The sequence below is a fragment of the Gopherus flavomarginatus genome, chromosome 6 (genome assembly GCF_025201925.1).
Source record: "Gopherus flavomarginatus isolate rGopFla2 chromosome 6, rGopFla2.mat.asm, whole genome shotgun sequence".
Classification (NCBI taxonomy): Eukaryota; Metazoa; Chordata; order Testudines; family Testudinidae; genus Gopherus; species Gopherus flavomarginatus.
The window spans coordinates 18896015-18916250 of NC_066622.1; the positions used below are offsets into that span (position 1 = coordinate 18896015).

Here is a 20236-nt window from a genome sequence, read left to right on the forward strand (position 1 = left end):
GACTCATTCATGCCCATACATACTTCCTTACACAATAGAATTTTCATACATAACCACATACACAAATCTATCCACTCCAATATACACATCCTTTCATCCACTTGTTTTATACACCATATGTACACCTATCAGACACATAGACCCATCCAAAGTAAACACTACTACACATGTGCACTCCCAGACACCTCACATTTACTAAAACTTATACATCCCATAAAGCACAAATATACATTCAGAATTTCTCAGAAGTACTTTCCCTACGGTCATCAAAACAGGTGGTGTTCTGTAATTTTGATAGTGAATTTTTATTAGTAAAACTATTAAAATATTACTTTATGTAGAGGGCCTGATTGTTCTCTAGAGCAGCGGCACTCAACTTTTCCAAACCACTGTACACTATTCAGGAGGCTGATTTGTCTTGCATACCCCCAATCCACTTCACTTAAAAACTACTTGCTTACAAAATCACACACAAAAATACAAAACTGTCACATCACACTAGTATTGAAAAATTACTTACTCTCTCTCATTTCCAATTGGAATATAAATATTGTACTTACATTTCACTGCATATAGAGCAGTATCAATAAGTCACTGTCTGCACGAAATTGTAGTTTGTCCTGACTTCGCTAGTGCTTTTTATGTAGCCTGTTGTAAAACTAGGCAAATATCTAGATGAGTTGGTGCACCCCTGGCAGACCTCTGCATACCCCTGGCTGAGAACCACTGCTATAGAGACCAATTATTTTTATCATTTCCATTCAAAAAGCATGTATGATGCTCCTCTCCTTTTCTCTCTCACACAGAAATTTCTTGATATTATTAGGAATAGCTCCCTAAACTCCAAGGATCCTGAGGGGAAAAAAAATACTATGTGACTATGTAATTAAAAGTTACCATAATGCAGATGCACAAGGGGCAATTAAAATTGCATGGAAACCTAAATTTCCTAACTTTCAAGGGTTTCACTTTGCAATGTAAATAATATTCTTTGAACACAGATTTGTAATGTCATTTCATACATCCTTTCCAATACTTAGTAATCATTTCAGCAAGGCTTTTCCAAACTGCAGTTGACACCACAGTGATAAAGAAAATTTCCACTGTACAATTTGAATGTTAATGTTGCTTTTTAGCAAGCCAAGGTGGGTAAGGTCTTTTATTGAACCAACTTCAGCTAGTGAGAGAGAGAAGCTTTTGATTTATACAGAGCTCTTCATCAAGTCTGGGAAAGGTACTCTTAATGGCCACAGCTAAATACAAGGTGGAAGAGCTCTGTGTAGGGGAAAAGCTTGTCTCGCTTACCAACAGAAGTTGGGCCAATAAGAGATATTACCTTACCCACCTAGTTTCTCGAATATCCTGAGACCAACGGGGCTACAAGAACACCTCATACAACAGTGTTGCTTTTTGGGAACATGCTACTGTTACAATTCTATTGTAAGCGGTCAGTTTGATAGCACTAGTCAAACCTAATGATCCAAAGAAACAAGTATAGAATCATAACAGAAGTCTCACAATGAAATTAAGCCCTAGTTCTTTAAAACCTTGCAAAAGACTACTATAGCCACAATCACTTAGTAGCTGAACGCCCACAAAATGAACATTTAAATTACACCTAGGGACACCTAGCTTTGCAAAAGCACCCTAACTTTTGGCAGCTTAAGGAGACCACAGAGAAAGGGTCACCTCTATAGTACACAAGACCCAAATTGCACAGGGCTTTTTGGTTCATAACCAGCAACCCCCCCCCCTCCCGCCCCCCATGGAATCTGGAACCAGTTTGGGGCCAGTGTAACGCTGGATGGAACACACCCATCACCCACCCCTCAGCCTAACACGTTAGCAGCCAGCAAATGTGAAAAATCAGAACGGGGGGTGGGAGAGTAGGGTAATAGGATCCACTATAAGATACAGCCCCAAATATCAGGCCTGTCCCTATAGAATCAGGACACCTTATCACCCCCTCCCCACGCCTCCCATCCTCGAGCTGCCGACGATCAGACAATGTGCTACTCTCTGATCCGCCTCAGCCCCTGACCCGTGCTCAGCCTCTGCCTGCCCAGCCCCCATTCCCCCCCAGCGCACCGCCCCTTCCCTGAGGACGCAGTAACGTCCTCCCCGCCCACACGACACCCTCAAACAAGCTCAAAATGGTAGCGCCCCCGCCCCCGCCCCCGCCCCCTAACTAGACAGGCCGCAGTGCCGCTCACTACACTTCCCCACACCCCCCTCCGCCGCCAGGCGGCGCAGGCGCAGTAAAGTTAGAGCGCAAGTGCCCTCAATCCCCACAGAGCAATGGCCGACAGGCCGCGCATGCGGCTTGAAGGCGGTTTTCTGCCCAAACACTACCCCACAGAGTAATGGCGTCAGTGTCTCACCGCGCATGGGCAGGAAGGCCCCGTAGGCCTCGTCGCATCCCCGGGTCAGTGGGGGTTGGCGTGTCGGCTTGGAGATGCCACAGGAGCTGGCGGCGGAACAGAGGGGACGGCTCCTGCGCTCTCTGAACACTCGGGAGCCCGCTCACGTGATCTTTTGTAATCGGAGCCCCCGGGTGGTCATCCCCATCTGGCTGGACTTCGAGGGCCAGCCACAGCCCTACCCGGTCCTGCAGCCGGGCACCGGCCGGAGGATGTACAGCTACCTCGGTGGGGACGGGCGGGGGGTGCACATCTGCCAGGGGAGGAGTGCACTCACACCTGCCAGTGTGGGGGTGCACAGCTACCTAGATGGGGGCGGGCGGGAGGTGCACAACTGCTAGGGTGGGGACGGGCGGCGGGGTGCACGGTTACCACAGTGGGGATGGGCCCGGGGTGCACCTACTTGGGTGGGGGGTGCACACCTGCCAGGGTGGGGATGGGCATGGGGTGGACCTACCAGTGTGGGGATGGACAGAGGGTGCATGCCCACCAGGGTGGGGATGGGCGGGGGGGTGCATGCCCGCCAAGGTGGGGACGAACAGGGAGTTTATTGAAGCAGGGGGGTGAAACTGATGTGTAAAGGTGAACCTTGGATGGATTTATATCAGTGGATGCCAATAAAGTATCTGATTCAAAACAGTAGGTATTGCCCACCCTGCCTGTCTTGTGGCCACTGTTTTGATGTCCAAAGGGTCCATGGCTGCCTAAGTGTGTTTATTTAAGGACCTGGCAACAGTATTGGCTCCTGGGAAATCCCTAGTGGACATAAGTTCTGACATCTATTTGAAATCCACAAGCCACAAGAAGAATTGAAACAGTTACTAATTCCAGAGCTCAATTTCATTTTAAAATAAATTACCTTCCTCATATTTATATACAATTGAAAGATAATATTAAAAACCATTAAAAATATAGCTCCTTTGTTATATTTAATCTCTGTTTTGTATAGAACATCTTTATATACAATTGAAAGATAACATTAAAAACCATTAAAAATATAGCTCCTTTGTTATATTTAATCTCTGTTTTGTATAGAACATCTTTGGCTGTTCAGAGATGCAGAAACAGATGATGGACTTCTTGTCAATCAGACAGAGCTGTTTGTGCCTACTCGCAATGTGAATGGCCAGCCCATATTTGCAAATATCACACTTCCAGGTACAATTATAAAGAGAGTTCAATCTGCTAGAATTGAAGGGGAAATTGATGAGCTAAGATCAGAGACCTTATTCTACTTTAGTACAAGGGAGGGTGTGAATGAATCAGTTATTCAGGCAATTAATAAAAACTTTATATCAAAAATTGAAAACAAGGGATTTCTAAAGCAACATAATTAATTTCTCTTGATTACAGTTATTTACAGGGTTTTGACATTATTTAAGCCTCCCCGCTCTCTGCTTTTCTAATGTATCTTGTGATATATTTCATGATCCACTGGGGAGGGTACATAACTGCGAATCAGAAGATCTGAGTTCTGCTTCTCTCTGCCAGTGACTCTGTGATATACCTAACCTCACTGGGTCTCATTTCTCTCCATTTTGGGAAAAGTAATACCTATCTCTCAGAAGTATTGCAGGCTAAATTCATGAATGTTTGTGAGATACTTTTGACATATTTGGCTGGAGAGTGCTAGAGAAGCTCCAAGTGTCAAATTACATAAATATTAATCTTCTCTCTCTCTCTTTGCAGTGTTCAGTCTGAAAGAGAGGTGTCTTCAGGTTATTCGCAGTCTGGTAAAACCAGTGGACTACAGGAGATTGGATATTGTTCGGTCATTATATGAAGATCTGGAAGATCATCCCGACATTAGGAAGGATCTTCAACGGCTGTCTCTGGAAAGAAGTTAAATGATAAGGAATGGTGTCTCTGATTTAAAATGAACATCATTCATTCCAGACTCTTAAGTGGGGAAGAAAACTCCACTGGGAAACTACTGTGTGTAAGTGATGTTAACCACATTGAAACACATTTCAAGGGCTGAGTATGTGTCAGGATTTCATGCTCTGAAAAGTGCCTGCTCTCATTTGGTTTCAATATATAAAATGTATTAGGATGGCAAGAGCCAGATTCAAGAGATCAAATAGTATGTAACATATACCAAGTTTATGATGTTTCAGTTTAAACATAGTAGACTCAGTTCTGCATGTAATTAAACCTATGCAGTGCTATTGACATCATTGGCCCTGTATGAGTGGAACTAAGAACAGAATCTTGCTCTTTGTCTGTTTCAGAACAAATGTAACAAAAGGCATTTCTGATACAGCGATACAACACTGGCTTGCCCATGATCATTCACTTTTGGAGGGTATAAATACAGACAATTTCCTTATCATTAGAAAGGATGCCACGCCAAGGATGAATTTGAACTAGCTGCTTGAATGATCAGGAGCCAAACACAGCACTTGTATAAGTATGTATAACTCCATTGACTTCAGGGGATTTTGACCTCCTTACACAAGGACTAAATTTGCTCCCTGGGTCAAATTCCAATATTGCACCTATATGGGTGTGGAATCTTGTGGATGGGATAGCCTGCCCCATCTTGCTCTTAGAAAACCTGTTCCAAAGCTCACTAAAGTCAATGGAAAGTGTGTGTGTATGGGCATAAGGAGTTTTCTGCCCCTTCTCCCTGCATTTGTGTATCTGCATCAGGGTTATCAGAATCTAGCACGTAGGGTTTAACAATATTTCTAGGTTAAAACGCTTTAAAAGGTCACTGGCTGGATGTTTTTCCCTTTCTTGTTGCTGGACCATTTTATTAACTTATGTGTAGGACCTCTATGCATCACTTTGCATTAATGTTTCCTGGTGTGTGGGGAGATTGCATCTGATGATGAGTTGGCAAGATTGGAGGGTTGTTTGAAGGCCAGAAGAGGACACAGACCAGGACATGCCTACTCAAAGCAGCACAAGATCCTGTCCCAACAACAGATGCAAAACCTGCAGACCTAATGCCAATGCTACAATAATCAATATCTCCCTGTGACACACCTTTTAAGATCCAAGAGTCATAGACATGCTTATCACAACATGTGGTATACTTTATCCAGTATATCAAGTGCCCCAGCAATAACTAGGTGGGTGAAACCAGACAATCACTGTGCTCTGAATTTAACTCTCATAAAGAAAATGATAAAAGACAAAAACACCATATCACCTATGAACGAACACTTTTTCACAAAGCGATCACTCCATATCTGACCTCTCAAACCTCATCCTCAAAGTAAACCTGCACAACACCTTCAGAAGATGAGCCTTGGAACTTCAATTCATAATTCCATTGGATACTAAAAACCCTGGACTTAACAGAGACTGGTTTTATGGCTCATTACAACAATTTGTAATGCAACTTACTGCTTGCTAATTGCTCACTTCATTTTAAGTGGTCTGCTATAATATGTATGAACCCCTTATGCTTAACAATCTGTCCCACCTTGTATTTAGCTCAGGCACTCTGGTTACCTCCTTGAGACCTGAGGAAAAGTTCTGTGCAGCTCAAAAGCTCATCGCTTCCACCAACAGAATTTGATCCAGTAAAAAATATTACCTCACCTACTTTGTCACTCTCAAAACCTGGGACCAACATGGCAACAACAACCATGCAAATAACATATATGCAGGAATCCATCAAAGGTGTAAGTACTATGCGAGATGAGAAGCAGATCTTTGCGTAATATTTTGCCATTGTTTAATCTTGCACATTTATTTCTAATGAAACAAAATGTATACATTCTAGGAAAACTGCTGTGAAACTACATGAGTAAGAAGCCGTAGTGTGAATATTTGTGGCTTTTCCATTTTTGTAAATATTAGTTTATTTTTTCTTAAAACATTGTGAATTAACTGAGTTTTGTTCTGTGCCAGAAAATGTAAATACATATTAACTTGATATTGAGTTTTATTTTTTACATAGTTTTCTTGTGTATGTTTATCAGCTACCATTTTAGCCATATATTCTTGCATACTAGAAGGAAGCCCTGTGGTATTTTTAACCAACCACAAATGTACACTTTGCAAAACTACTGAAACAAAATCACCAGTTTACAAAACATAACTAACCTCTTCCATAGGCTGTGACTATGCTAAACTTTTCCCCCTAAAATTTCCCTCTGTTGCTACTAATGATGAAGCTCCAATGTTGGGAGATCTAGTGTAGACAAGGTGCCAGCAGTTTCCACCATTTAAAACCACCCTCTAATGCAGTTGTGGTAAAAACGCCAATGCCTTGCCTACACTAGTACTCCATTCTTGCTACCTCTGATTGCTGCTCCACTAGTAGTAGTAACAATGGGAAATACTAAAAAAAAAAAAATCTGATGTAGACAAGGCTATGTAGATTGGATTCAGATTCGGACACTTAGTAATTTGTCCAGGCCCTAAAACTTCCTTTTTTTTGTTTAAAGTATGGCAAATTACATACTTGGAAGGTTCAATTCTACAAACACTGGGACAGACTCTTTTTGTCAGTGTTGTTCTTTTGTTGTTCTATATTTGTCCAATAAATGTATTATAATCCACTTAAAAAACCAGCCTATTTTGAACTGACTGTTTTTCTAATAACTACTAGATCTTAGGTTTGAACATGCTTTTTGGGGTTATTCCTAAGCTTTCTGTATAATATGGTTCTAAGTTACATAGATTTTATGTACTCTTGTGACTATCAGGATTATTAAAGTTTGTGTTAAAATTACTCCACCAGTCTGTGACTGGCTGCTTTTAAATTTATGAAAAGTAATATTTTCAGGTTATAAACATTCAGTAATACTTTGTAGAGGACTGAACATAATTAAAAGGCCAGATTCACTCGTCTGCTGGAGTGGCGTAAAGCAGCAGAGTATATTGGTGCATCTGCCCCAGAAGCAACAACTTACCAGAAAATACACACTTAGGAGCCCAGTGTTGTGTCTTGGGTGACCTTTTAGAAGTACACCTCTACCCCGACATAACGTGACCTGATATAACATGAATTCAGATATAGTGCAGTAAAGCAGCGCTCCAGCAGATCAAAGCAAGTTCGATATAATGCGGTTTCACCTATAACACAGTAAGATTTTTTGGCTCCTGAGGACAGTATTATATCAGGGTAGAGGTGTATCTATAAGATACCAAGGCAACTTAATTAAACTTTTAATTAGTGTTGATTCCGCTAGGCAATTGATTTTTGCAGGTTTCTTGTCTTAATTTTAAGACATGGTTCACCGTGGATCAGGGCCAGCTTAGCTATTTAGGAAAAATACCAGAACAGAATATGTTAAGTTTTATACTCTGTTCTTGGCTGTTCAGGGAAAATTCCAGCTGGCCCTGACCCACAGTGTACCTGAAAGGAGAATTTTTGCTTTAGCTTTAAAAAAAAATCTGGAGGGAAGCATAGTGACAAGCAAACAAACCATGGAACCACATGTAAAATGTACTTTAAATCAGTGGGAGTTTTGTCCAAATACAGATTAGAATTGAATTTTATACAGCGCTTGCACCCCATTTTGCATCTGATTGTGCAAACTGCCAAGCACTATAAGCAAAGCCAGAGGGCGTTGTGTACTTAATACCTTGCAAAGTCCATAAATACTCCTAAGACTCTTCCACATCCAAGATGAAGGGCTTATGTAACCTTTCCACACCTAAATGAGTCCAGTTTCTGCCATTTCTTTCATTCCTAATGCACTGAGGGCAAGTTTACGCTACTGCCCAAGTCAATATAACTTACATCACTCGGGTGTGGAAAAAAAACACATACACCCTCCAGGAGATGCAAGTTTTACGCTGTCCACACTGGCGCTATGTCAGTGGGAGAGGCTTTCCTGCCGACATAGCTTCTGCTTCTTGATAATGTGGAGTAATCATTCCAACAGGAGAGCGCTCTCCCGTTGGTATAGCATGTCTTCACCAGACACACTCCAGCAGCGCAGGCTGCACTGATGTAGTGCTGTACCGTAGACTTGCCCTTATTCTTCCCATGCTTTTTGGGAAAAGTGGTTTATTCAACACATCAGTGGGTCTCTGAGGGTTATTTTATTATTTGTATTATAGTAGCATCGAGAAAACACAACCAAGATTAGGGTCTGACTGTTTTAGACACTGTTGTTGGGGCTGACTGCAAGTTACTTTCGGCTGTTGTTACAAGCATAGTTCCAGGGGAGCTAGTACTGAACTGGCTTTGAGCGATGGGTCTGGCTTGCAGCCACTCAGCTGAATAAACAAGTAAAGAGATAAGGAAGGCCTGAGAGTGTTGAGTGTGGGAATAGAGCAGCAGTGTCTTCTGCCAGAGCCTGCTTGTGGGTGAATACGCCCCTCCTTTGAAGGAGATGGTGATAAAAACAGCTATGAGGATTGCATTAGATTAACAGTCTCACCTATGGACCTAGGCCTTGCGGGTGCCCAGGAATTGCCCACACTGGAGCAGTGCCTGCTACGAGCCCTCAAGGACAAGGCTGGAGGGTCAGGGACTGTCAGTAGCAGAAGGGGCGTAAGCATTGATGCTTGCTTGCGTAGTTGCTGGAAAGCACGTATTTAGTAACACGTGAAGGCTGGGAACCTTATTATAGCTTGGCAATAAAACCGATTATACTTATGCACCTGATGTGGCTTCATTGAATGTATCTGAGCCCTCCCCTTTGGCTCAACAACTGTATGTACATAGAGTAAGAAACACTTTCTGCCCTGAAGAGCTTATTACATATATAGACAAAGAAAGTGTTCTTACTCCCATTTCACAGAAGAGATTAAATTACTTGCCTAAACTCTCAAGGAGGTTATGGCAGGAACTGAACCCAGAGCACCTGAGTCCCAGGCCAGTGTCTTAACCACACACTATAGTCTTTCCCTTATTCTCCACAATTGTTTGTTCTTTCTTCTTGTCATCTGGATTTGTTAAGACCTGACCTACTTTCAGCTCCCATCTATTCAGCTGATGTAACCTCATTTTCCTGTTGCCAAAGCATTGGTAATATTTTTTTCTGTTACATCAGTTTTTAAAAAATGTTGACCAGTTCCTCTTCAAAATGAGAAGCAGATATAAATGTATCAGATATTAATTTATAATTCTGTTTTTACTGATTCTTGAGTCATGTGGCAATGTCATTTTGGAGCTATTCACAGTATGAATGTAAGAGCAGGTCTGTGTGATACTGTCTATCGCTATAACATACATTAAAATGTCTTTCAGTATATTTAATACTATCCATTGTCTGACCTAGTCATAAAAATTGAATGCTAATATTGGCATTGAAGGTTATCACATGCTCACCATACCTTCCGTGCAGCAATTCAGAGAGTGTATCTTTTGAGTGTATCTAATTTTTCATGGCCCAGAAACATCCTGACATCAGAAAGGACTTCATATGTATCTGCCACGGGAATTGCAAGAGCAGTATTTCATAACAATTCCTCACATCAGTATGATTTAATTTTTCAGCTAAACTCATGATTTATATCAGGGATCGGCAATCTTTGGCATGCAGCCTATCAGGGAAAGCTGCTGGCAGGCCAGGAAGGTTTGTTTACCTGTAGTGTCCGCAGGTTTGACCGATCGCAGCTCCAACTGGCTGCAGTTCGCCATTCCCTGCCCCCTGCTCACCATGCTGCCCTCTTCTTGTGGAACAGCAGACAAGCCTGTGGGCCTGTCAGTGGGCAGTTTTCATGAGCACCAAATTTATTTTTAACAGAGGATAAAGAAATAATATGCAGTAGTTTTATCGTGGTGATTAATTAGCCTGGCAGTCTGTCATACACTGTATATCAGTACGGTTTGATTTGGTATGGAATCAAGGGGAATACATTGTAATTTGAAAGGTTGAGAGATTGAAAGACCCTCTAAGACTCAACAGCAAAGAACATCCCTTGAACCGGATGTTAGTCCTGTTGTCCCTGCCAAATTCCAACACAGAAAATTACATTCTGCCTCCTGAAATTCCCCTGCTGTTTCAATTGTACTATTCTCACACATTTTCTGCCCTAGAGCTGACCTGCCAAGTTCCTACCCACTTGGAGATAAACCTCCTTGCTATGGTTTAAATTATTATAACAATGATACTTTAATGATAGTTATGATGATCGATCTTATTCTAGTGATGGATTTTACAATATGTTTCAAGGAAACATTTACATTCTTTTATTTATTCATTTGTGTATTTTTAATTTCCGAATTTGGTAGTCCCAATTTGATAACCTTACCTAATCTGTTGTGTTCAGTGTGTGCTGGTACACAGCTGTCACATCTCCCCTCCTCAAAAGGCAGCAGTGTTGGGTAAAATGATGCCTGTATCAGTTAAGGGATTTTGATGCAGGATAGCTCAGTGGTTTGAGCATTGGCCTGTTAAAGCCAGAGTTATGAGTTCAATCTTTGAGGGGGCCACTTAGGGAGCTGGGGCAAAAATCAGTACTTGGTCCTGCTAGTGAAGGCAGGGGGCTGGACTCAATGCCCTTTTGAGGTCCCTTCCAGTTCTAGGAGATAGGTATATCTCCTATTGAAATGACAATTATTCCTGCTAAATCACCTGCAGTAACTGTCCAAGGGATTGAGAGGAGCACACAGAAATATGGAATCCTGGATAATATGCCATTATTTAACAGGAAGAGTTATCAAATATGGCCACAAAATATATGGGAAAGTATATAGTTTCAGTTTGAAAAGTGATTCTTCAGTTACCCTGTCAAAACCCCTGGATGCCAAATTTCATCATAAAGGTGGCTGCATTTCATTGGTGGGCAAAAGTTTCTTCCATTTTTTCCCCTCAGTTGCCCAATGAGGCAATGAGCCCACAGATCTCTCATTCCTGGTTTCTATTGCCCAGTGCCTGCCAGGGAAAGTGTCGTGCCAGAGACAATAAGGAAAACAAGGGTTTCTACTTCCCTGCCTCCTGTCAACCACTTGGGATAGTAGCTTCTCTCTCCCACCTCCCAGTCAATGATCTATAAAAAGCCCCCTTTTCTTCCATGCAGGGTAGAGGGGAGCAGGCAGGAGGGGTGATGAGGAAGTATGGGAAAATGGTTGAATGGCTAGGGGAACTTACTGAATTATTGTCATAACATCAGTATTACTAAACCCCCAATTGTTAAAAAAATCAAGCGTCAGGCCCCAATAAATCACAAGATTACCTTAAAAATCATGATATTTTAAATTATGATACATTTGGGATTCTTTGTCCTGTCTTCTGGTTTTTGAACCTTTAGGTGACACTCAGGTCACATTTTCCAGCTTTTCTCTGAATCCATGAGGGCTAGTAATTTTAATTTGTTTTAAGGAAACTCAGATTCTCATTACTCCAATGGCTGAAGCTGTAAGAAAACCACCAAAAATGGCAAGACACACGTAAAATTGTGAGAGCTAGCAACATTGTAACATAACTTAAAGTATATGTATATGATAAGAGGTAAACTTAAAATATGGCAAGACTTATAATAATATTTTAAATTAAATAGAAAAATTATAGGGTTAAATATAAATAAAATAACAGAAAAAGGAAAAAGTTAAGAATAATTTACATACATTGCAAGCTGTTTCATGTGGATGGAATGAGTCTATGCGGGTGTAAGGATCTGCCCATGTGGATCATTTTGCAGGATTGTACAAGCTAAATACAAAAATGCAAGTGTTAAAATAATTGAAAAAGTACAACAAAAGTCAAGGGCTATGTATCTTTTTAAATAACTAATAAGGCAAAGGGTTCAGTGAAAAAGTATTTTAAAATAAAAAATTGATTAATAAGGTTAAAATTGAAAATAATTTTTAAAAACCTAATTAGTGATAACACAACGCAAAAGGCAGGTCATATATAAAACATATAGACAAGAAGAATTAAAATGTCTAGAACAAGTATATCTCAGGGGTGTGGGTTAAAAGTAATTTTTTAAATAAAGCTATGAATTTGAGAGGAACCATGTCCAATGTTAGGGTCCTTACCTAGCACCCATAGGATGCAGTTCAATTTCCTGTACTGCTGCAGACTTGCTGTATGATCTCAAGCAAGACACTCAGGCCACATCTAAACTATAAACTTACATTGGTATAACTACATCGCTCAGGGCTGTGAAAAATCCACACAATCTTGAGTGACGCAGTTATACTGACCTAACCCCCAGTGTAGACAGCACTATGTTGACGGGAGGGCTTTTCCCATCAACATAGCTACTGCCTCTTGCGGAGGAGGATTAACTATGCCAACAGGAGAAGCTCTCCTGTCAGTGTAGTAGTGTCTTCACTGAAGTGTAAGATACAGCAGCGCTGATGCAGCTGGTTTAAGTGTAGATCTGCCCTTAGTCTCTCTGTGTCTCAAATCCCCTATCAGAAAGGGGTTAATAACACTTCCCTATTTTAGAGGGATAGGGAAGACTTTGAGATCTACAGATTAAAAAATACTACATCAGAATTAGGTACTATCACTTTAACTGTATGTTATACACTTGTTCCTTTTTTTGTTTCTGACTTGTTGAGTGTCATTATGGGACTGTCTCCTACTAAGTGTTTGAACAGTGCAGTGGAGACTAGATCCCAAATGGGTCCTTTGGGTACTAACACAGTAGTACCAATGATACTAATGAACAAACGGGTCATCTGTACCAATCCTGGTACACACTGGCCAGATTTTGAGTTGGCGTAAGCAGGTGCAATTCCACTACAAGACCACGCTGAAGGGGCTGTTGACACTTACACTAAAGCAACAGAAGAGGCTTTTCTGTGGCAGTAGTAAAAAGGAGAGATGGTAGCTAGGCTGACATAATTCTTCCATCAACCCAGCAGTGTCTATACAGGGGCTTAGGTTGGCTTAACCATGTCTCTCAGGGGTGTGAATTTTTCGCGCCCCCTAGGTGAGGTACTTAGGTCAACCTAAGTTATAGGTCACTGTCTCTGTCCTTTGACCAGAAGGGGGCTGAATCAGTGTTTTTGCCAGGAATTTAAATTAGGGGGGGTGTTGGAATATTCATGGAGGGTGAGGGCTGATGAGGGTTGAGACCGTGAGGGCAAAGGTCTGCTGTATAGCACCACAGTAAAAAATGAAAAATGTTTTATGACCATTTTGTTAGATTTAATGAATGTTTTAAACAAAAATTAAAGTTGGCTACTCAAGCTTACTACAAAGCACTATATCTACGTCCATCTTGGTTTCTTGTTGTAATTTTGCACTCTTTGGTGTCTTTTTGTGTGTCCATTACTTCCAGTCCTTCACAATATGCTCATGACCAGGCAGAAGGTGACTTCTTTTAGAATACACAATTCTATTAAATGAGGAATAAGTACGTTCAACTGCAGCTGTTGTGACCGGGAGCAGCAAGAAATGAATTCCTACTTCTTTCAACCCAAGAAACATAGCACAAAGATTGGGTTGAACCGCTAGTGATGAGAAAGAAGTTGAAGTGAAATCTTCATTTGTTCGTTATATGATATTCCACTCTGTGTTCAAAATTCTCTATTCAGTCCTGATCCCATAGCAGCGCTGTTGCTGGTAGTGTCTCACTCCACTCAGTTGTAGGTGTTTTATAAGACAGGCATCTGTAAAAAATACGTGGAGGTTCAATAGAATCCAGAAATCGCTATTGTAGATTCATAAGGATCAAGTCTGTGTACTTTTTCAGCTGGCTTAACAAGCACTTCTTTTCCTCTTCACTAAGGAGTCAGTATAAGTACCTTCATTAGTCAAGTTCTGGACTGAAGTCTTTGCTTCTTCCAGTACATTTTCAATGGATATCTCTGACTGATCCAACGGTAGCTTCTATTGCTGGACAAAGATCTACTACTCTTGTAGCAGATGCCTGGATGACATTGTTTAAACAGTAGACTTACAAGAGTGAGAATGACAATAGTCTTCTCTGAACTTAGTAACAAAAGTAATCCACCAACCTCACTACTTAGATCTGTCCTATCTTGGTGGATATTTTCCAAAGCCAGTAATAATAGTTGCAATAATTTTAAGACAACAGCCAAGAATCGCTCATGAGAAAGCCAGCAAGTTTTTCCAGGTTGGGTAATTTGAACTTCAATCCCAATGTATCTTCTATTTGTTTTCAAGACATTCAGTCCTTTTGGACTCTTGCTGAAAAAAGAGTATAAAAAAGCCATTACATTTGTGGCTTTTTAATATCTTTTTAAGATTCTGCAGCTTGTACTAGCGCTAGCTGGAGTAGATGACCTCTGCAGTGTGAATAGGAGAGATTAGGGTTACACTTTTCTCTGAGCAAAGCTTGTACTCCCCTATGTCTTCCAGAGAAGTTTGTAGCTCCATCAAATGCACAAGCAGCCATCTGTTTGGGGTTCAATTTACAAGCATTTAACTCTTCTAAGATGTCACAGATGCAGCTGATGTGTCTTCTATAAACTGAAAAACTAGAATGCATCTACTGGCCTACCACGGACATCAAGATAACATATACAATTACTTAATACTTTATGCCTATTTAAATAGGAGCATCATCAGCCATGTATGTACATGTTTTGAATATGGTGAGAGAGTTCTTTACCTTTTTCAACTGCTGAGTCTTCCACTGTTGCACTGTGTACAGGGAGACTGGCAAACCAGTAAAGTGCCTAAAACCACTATGGCTTATGTTAAAGGCACCCTAGTCAGCAAGCTGTAAATTGGCCATTCAGAAATCTCAGCTTGACCAAGGCAGGAGGGGAGGCAGTTTTGGGTGCCATAACAAGGGCAGCTTGACCCTGCATCTTTCCTGATAAGAATTGTGTTGAAGTTGCTGATGCATGCATTTTTAAAAAGCAGGATGTACCCTCAGGAATGTCTATTGGGGTCTCAAAGCTGCAGACTCTGAAAAAAACAACACCTGGTTAATCAATACTCAAAAGAAACCTCTTGCTTGATCATTAAAACTGCTTACTTAACAAGGTTTCTTTAAGGGACATGTCATTCTATAACTAATGTATAAATAAGGTGAAAAAGCTTGAGATAATTGGACTCATTTGGGGACTCTTTTGGACTCTCCCTCTGGATACATCTTGCGGTCCCCACCAGCAGATGGAAGATTTGGCCATCAGTAGCCTGCTCGAGAGCCACACTCAGCTTTGGTAATTATCAAGGGTTGGGGGTGTTTTACTAATCTTGTTGTGGATGTGTGTAAGTGCTTGAGACTAGTAAAATTTATCTTTAAGCGAAAGCACTCTTGTGTTGTCCTGTTTGTGCCAGCCATCTATCGGTTGGATGGCTGTGCCTCCTCTGATTTATTTCCTGACACCTCCTCACACAGAGTAACAGTTACCAAGAGCTTTGGGTTGAAAGAACCCCGGGTAACAACCACATGCTTCTAGAGAGTCAGATGAGCTTTTTCAGAAAGATAGTGAGCATTTGCCAGTCTTGTTCGAAACCAGTGTCCAACTTCAGGGTTAACAAGTGAGAGTGCACTAAACATTGGCCTCCAGTTTGTATTGTGTGGTATATCTTACTTAAATAGCAAAGAATCCTGTGGCACCTTATAGACTAACAGACGTTTTGGAGCATGAGCTTTCGTGGGTGAATACCCACTTCTTCAGATGCATGTGGTGGAAATTTCCAGGGGCAGGTATATATATGCTAGCAAGCAAGCTAGAGATAACGAGGTCAGTTCAATCAGGGAGGATGAGGCCCTGTTCTAGCAGTTGAGGTGTGAAAACCAAGAGAGGAGAAACTGGTTCTGTAGTTGGCAAGCCATTCACAGTCTTTGTTCAATCCTGAGCTGATGGTGTCAAATTTGCAGATGAACTGAAGCTCAGCGGTTTCTCTTTGAAGTCTGGTCCTGAAGTTTTTTTGCGGCAGGATGGCCACCTTAAGGTCTGCTATAGTGTGGCCAGGGAAGTTGAAGTGCTCTCCTACAGGTTTTTGTATATTGCCATTCCTAATGTCTGATTTGTGTCCATTTATCCTTTTCCGTAGAGACTGTCCAGTTTGGCCGATGTACATAGCAGAAGGGCATTGCTGGCATATGATGGCGTATATTACATTGGTGGATGAGCAGGTGAATGAACCAGTGATGGTGTGGCTGATCTGGTTAGGTCCTGTGATGGTGTCGCTGGTGTAGATATGTGGGCAGAGTTGGCATCGAGGTTTGTTGCATGGAGGTTTGTTGCATGTTGCATCCATGCAACAAACCTCGATGCCAACTCTGCCCACATATCTACACCAGCGACACCATCACAGGACCTACCCAGATCAGCCACACCATCACTGGTTCATTCACCTGCACATCCACCAATGTAATATACACCATCATATGCCAGCAATGCTCTTCTGCTATGTAGGATTCTTTGCTGCTTTTACAGATCCAGACTAACACGGCTACCCCTCTGATACTTACTTAAATAGAAGTTATGGTGCAACAACCTTGTTGGATCACATAAACTGAGTTGTGTCTCCAGCATTCTTAACAGCCTCATTAAGTTCTTCTAAAATTGGCTTTGACAGTGACTGGCTTATAAGGCTTTCTGCAAGTTGATGCAGTCCAGAGGCATGGTGTTTTGCAGCCTTTTCATATAGGCTGTCAGTATAGGCTTAGCTGATCAGTCTGGCAAACCAAGCTCCTCCACTTTTATTATATAAATCCATGATATGCCCACATCTTGAATACTGCATGAAGTTCTGGTCACCCCATCTCAAAAAATATATGTTGGAATTGGAAAAGGTACAGAAAAGGTCAACAAAAATCATCAGGCGTATGGAACATATTCCCTATGAGGAGAGATTAAAAAGACTGGGACTTTTCAGCTTGAAAAAGAGAAGTCTAAGGGGATATGATGGAGGCTTATAAAATCTTGACTGGTGTGGAGAAAATTAATAAGGAAGTGTCATTTATCCCTTACCAGGTGTCACTCAATTAAATAAATAGGCAGTAAGTTTAAAACAAACAAAAGGAAGTATTTCTTCACACAATGCACAGTCACCCGTGGAACTTTTTGCCAGAGATATTGTGAAGGACGAAATTATAACAGGGTTAAAAAAGAACTGGACAAGTTCATGGAGGTTAGGTCAATCAATGGCTATTAGCCAGGATGGGCTGGGATGCAACACCATGCTCTGAGTGTCCCCAGCCTCTGTTCGCCAGAAACTGGGAGTGGAGGTTAGGTCAGTCAATGGCTATTAGCCAGGATGGGCAGGGATGCAACACCATGCTCTGAGTGTCCCCAGCCTCTGTTCGCCAGAAACTGGGAGTGGACGACAGGGGACAGATCACTCGATGATTTCCTGTACTGTTCATTCCCTCTGAAGCACCTGAAATAACCACTATTGGAAGACAGGATCCTGGGATAGATGGACCTTTGGTCTGACCCAATATGTCTGTTCTTACATAAAAATAATTATAATAAAAAAGTTTAGTACAGAAACTCCCCAAGATAATGACCTCTTGAGATAGCCATGTGAGATAATGACCTTGGCAAATGCATTTTAAAAATCTTGGCCTACTAGGAAACGTATTTATATAAGTGTCCCAGTCATAAATCTAACATTCTGTAGTAAAATCACTAAAACATAGTCCAATGCTCTGGCCGCTGTTGTTTGTCATGCCACAGTTCACTCTACCGCTCCATCCCCAATGGCTCTGCACTGTCACCTTCTGCTGCCACCTGTCACTGTGACCTCTGCGAGTCGGTCTCACATAGTTCCACCCTGCTCTCAGTGGGCGAACCTCATTGCTAGTGCAGGCTGGGCTGTCTCTTTCACAGAAACACTGTCCCACAGCAGGTCTAAGCACTTAGACCTGTTTATCAGTGATTTCAGCTCTAGTGGTCACTTATTAGCTCTCTCTCTAAACAGGAGAGAGGGGCAGGTCAAATAGTGCCTGTGACTGTTAGGCAGATCCCAAACTACCAGGCAAAACACCTGTGCCCCACCCTCTCTCTTTTCACTAGGCTATGGCATCCAAACCTCCTGCTTAGGGAGTGCAGTTCAGTTGAGGATGACCAGTACTTGATTTGTAATGAAAGAGATGCCAAGTCTGTTACTTTCATAACTGATGTGACAAGCCCAGAGGTCCCAGGGCCATGCACTGCCAAGCCTAGAGGTGTGAGGGCTCAGCCCTGGCAAGCCCTAGCACAAATTAAGCACTGAGGGAGACCCCCTCATTCCGGTAGGCTAAGTACAATTCTGCTGCCCTTTACTCGTACAAGGATAACAACATTTCATAACCCCCACATTTAATACTTAAGTGATTTGTACCCAACACAAGCCAAAACTGATCACTTGGGTAGCACAGCTCTGTCTGCTGGATACATAGAGTAGGTGTGTACCTGTAAACACAGTCTGGTCCTAAACCCTTTCCACCCACCCCTGACTCATCACTAGCTGTCAGGGGAGAGCTCATTCAGACCTTGCTTATCAATAACAATTAGAAATTATTAGGTAGACCAATATAGCAGAAACAAATGTGCTGACCTTGTCATAAATAACAGCTATACGAGAAAGCTAGTCTTTGTCCATACTTTTCAAACCCATTCTGCTTTCTCACGTACCAGTATTTTCTCATATACTGTATATGCTTCTGAAATGTGTATTAACGTTTCAATTTCCAACCACGAACTACATTGGCAACACTGCATGTAACTGGGAGGGGGAGTTGGGGAAATCCAGGGGTGGTCTAGGGAAACCCCTGGGCTGTGTAACTTTCCGGGAAGCTGCCTTTGCTCACACTCATAACTTAGCAAGGCGGCTGGAGCCGCAGTCACCCCCCCTAGGGAGGAAAAACCTGCTCCACGCTTGAGGGCAAGTGCGCGTGTCACGAGGCTGCGAGACTGAGCGAGGCAAATCGCCTCTCTGGCTGTACACATCCGCCTGGGGGGCCAGAGGCCGCTGCTGATAGGGGGACAGGCCGCCAATGGCCGCCCCCGGAGAAGAAGAAGCCTCTGAGGCGTGTGGGAGGAGAGGCGGCGTCTGCGCGCGGAGAGGCGCCAGAGAGCGACTCCTGGACACGCTGCGTGCCGCGGCCGGCGCAGGGAGCGGAGGCGGGGGCGCAGCAAGTGACCGAGAAGGAATGGCCCAGCAACAGCCAGCCCCGCGGAGCTCCCCGCAGCCCGCGTACATCCACGCGCTGCCCGCCTGCGTGCTGGAGGATTTCTGCCAGAAGATGGACTGTCTGAACGACTACGACTGGATGCGCTTCGGTGAGAGCGGGGCGCCGCGCTGCGGGGAGGACAGCGCCGGCGAGCCCTGATTCAGGGCCGCGCTGAGAGGCGAAGGGGTGGGGGGTTTGCAGACAAGGAGCGGCTCAGGCAGGGGGCTGTGTAGCCAGGCAGGTGACAGGAGCCAGGGCAGGTGGATGGAGACAAGCCCCGGCAGTGAACTCTCTGCTTCCTAAGATGGGCTCAGGCTCCAGTCACACAGGGGGATTCCTGACACACAGGCACTTTTGGTGCTCTCTAAAGACCAGATGCTGTATGGATGCGTGTGGGGCTCCGGGCTTCACCTGCATGGAGCCATTAGCGGAATCAAGCTGGAAATAACTTAGTGGTGACAAAACCTCCATTATATTCAGATAAGCACAGAAATACTTTGGATATATAATGTGATTTTTTTTTTTTTTGGAAGTCCCTTCTTGCTCCTCCACCCCAGCCAGGCTCCCAGCTCCCACATTGCCTGACGGGCTTTCCACTCTTCTCCTCGCTTGCCACTCCACTACCATTGTTTTCTACACTATTGATTCTGTTCTCTAATCCAGTGGTTCTCAAACTTTTTGTATTGGCGACCCCTTTCACAAAGCAAGCCCCTGAGGGCAATCCCCCCTTATAAATTAAAACCACTTTTTTCTATATTTAATGCTATTACATGCTGGATGCAAAGCGGGGTTGGGGGTGGGGCTGGACTGTAGGGGCTCCGGCTGACTGCCTTGCCCGCAGGCACCAGCTTCTTCCA

The 20236-nt window shown here is 42.8% G+C and overlaps 3 protein-coding genes across 8 annotated transcripts in view; 2 read left to right on the forward strand and 1 right to left on the reverse strand.

Annotated features, from left to right (window-relative positions):
* Positions 1-12388, reverse strand: part of LOC127053170 (uncharacterized) — a 43384-nt gene extending 30996 nt beyond the window's left edge. For 2 of the 4 annotated variants that reach the window (XM_050957416.1, XM_050957415.1), the window contains exon 1: positions 2382-2441. In XM_050957416.1, coding sequence (XP_050813373.1) covers positions 2382-2419 — 38 coding nt within the window. In that variant the 5' untranslated portion in view covers positions 2420-2441. Of the gene's footprint in view, positions 1-560; positions 770-2381; positions 2442-11904 lie in introns of those variants that run through there. The other 2 variants (XM_050957417.1, XM_050957418.1) reach the window with 2 other exon arrangements.
* Positions 2287-7110, forward strand: VHL (von Hippel-Lindau tumor suppressor). Of its 3 annotated transcripts, none has more exons than XR_007774964.1 (4): positions 2287-2648; positions 3456-3578; positions 4110-4359; positions 5194-7110. XR_007774964.1 is itself a non-coding variant. In XM_050957588.1 (3 exons), the coding sequence occupies exons 1-3, from the start codon at positions 2456-2458 to the stop codon at positions 4265-4267; spliced, it is 474 nt and encodes a 157-aa protein (XP_050813545.1). In that variant the 5' UTR covers positions 2287-2455; the 3' UTR covers positions 4268-7110. The 3 variants fall into 3 exon arrangements, 1 of the variants encoding a protein (XP_050813545.1); XR_007774965.1 differs by having other exon boundaries at positions 5865-7110; XM_050957588.1 differs by having other exon boundaries at positions 4110-7110.
* Positions 12389-19152: 6764 nt separating the features above from the next.
* The window catches only part of IRAK2 (interleukin 1 receptor associated kinase 2), a 37428-nt gene continuing 36344 nt past the window's right edge, over positions 19153-20236 (forward strand). Inside the window, exon 1 of the mRNA XM_050960616.1 lies at positions 19153-19488. Within this exon, the coding sequence (XP_050816573.1) occupies positions 19203-19488 (286 nt within the window). The 5' untranslated portion in view covers positions 19153-19202. The remainder of the gene's footprint in view (positions 19489-20236) is intronic.

Excerpts from the sequence above, each read along its gene's own strand:
- VHL (XM_050957588.1), top strand. The coding sequence starts at position 2,456 with ATGCCACAGGAGCTGGCGGCGGAACAGAGGGGACGGCTCCTGCGCTCT. Across the intron at positions 2,649-3,455 it reads GAGGATGTACAGCTACCTCG|AACATCTTTGGCTGTTCAGA; the intron begins GTGGGGACGGGC and ends TGTTTTGTATAG. Across the intron at positions 3,579-4,109 it reads TGCAAATATCACACTTCCAG|TGTTCAGTCTGAAAGAGAGG; the intron begins GTACAATTATAA and ends CTCTCTTTGCAG.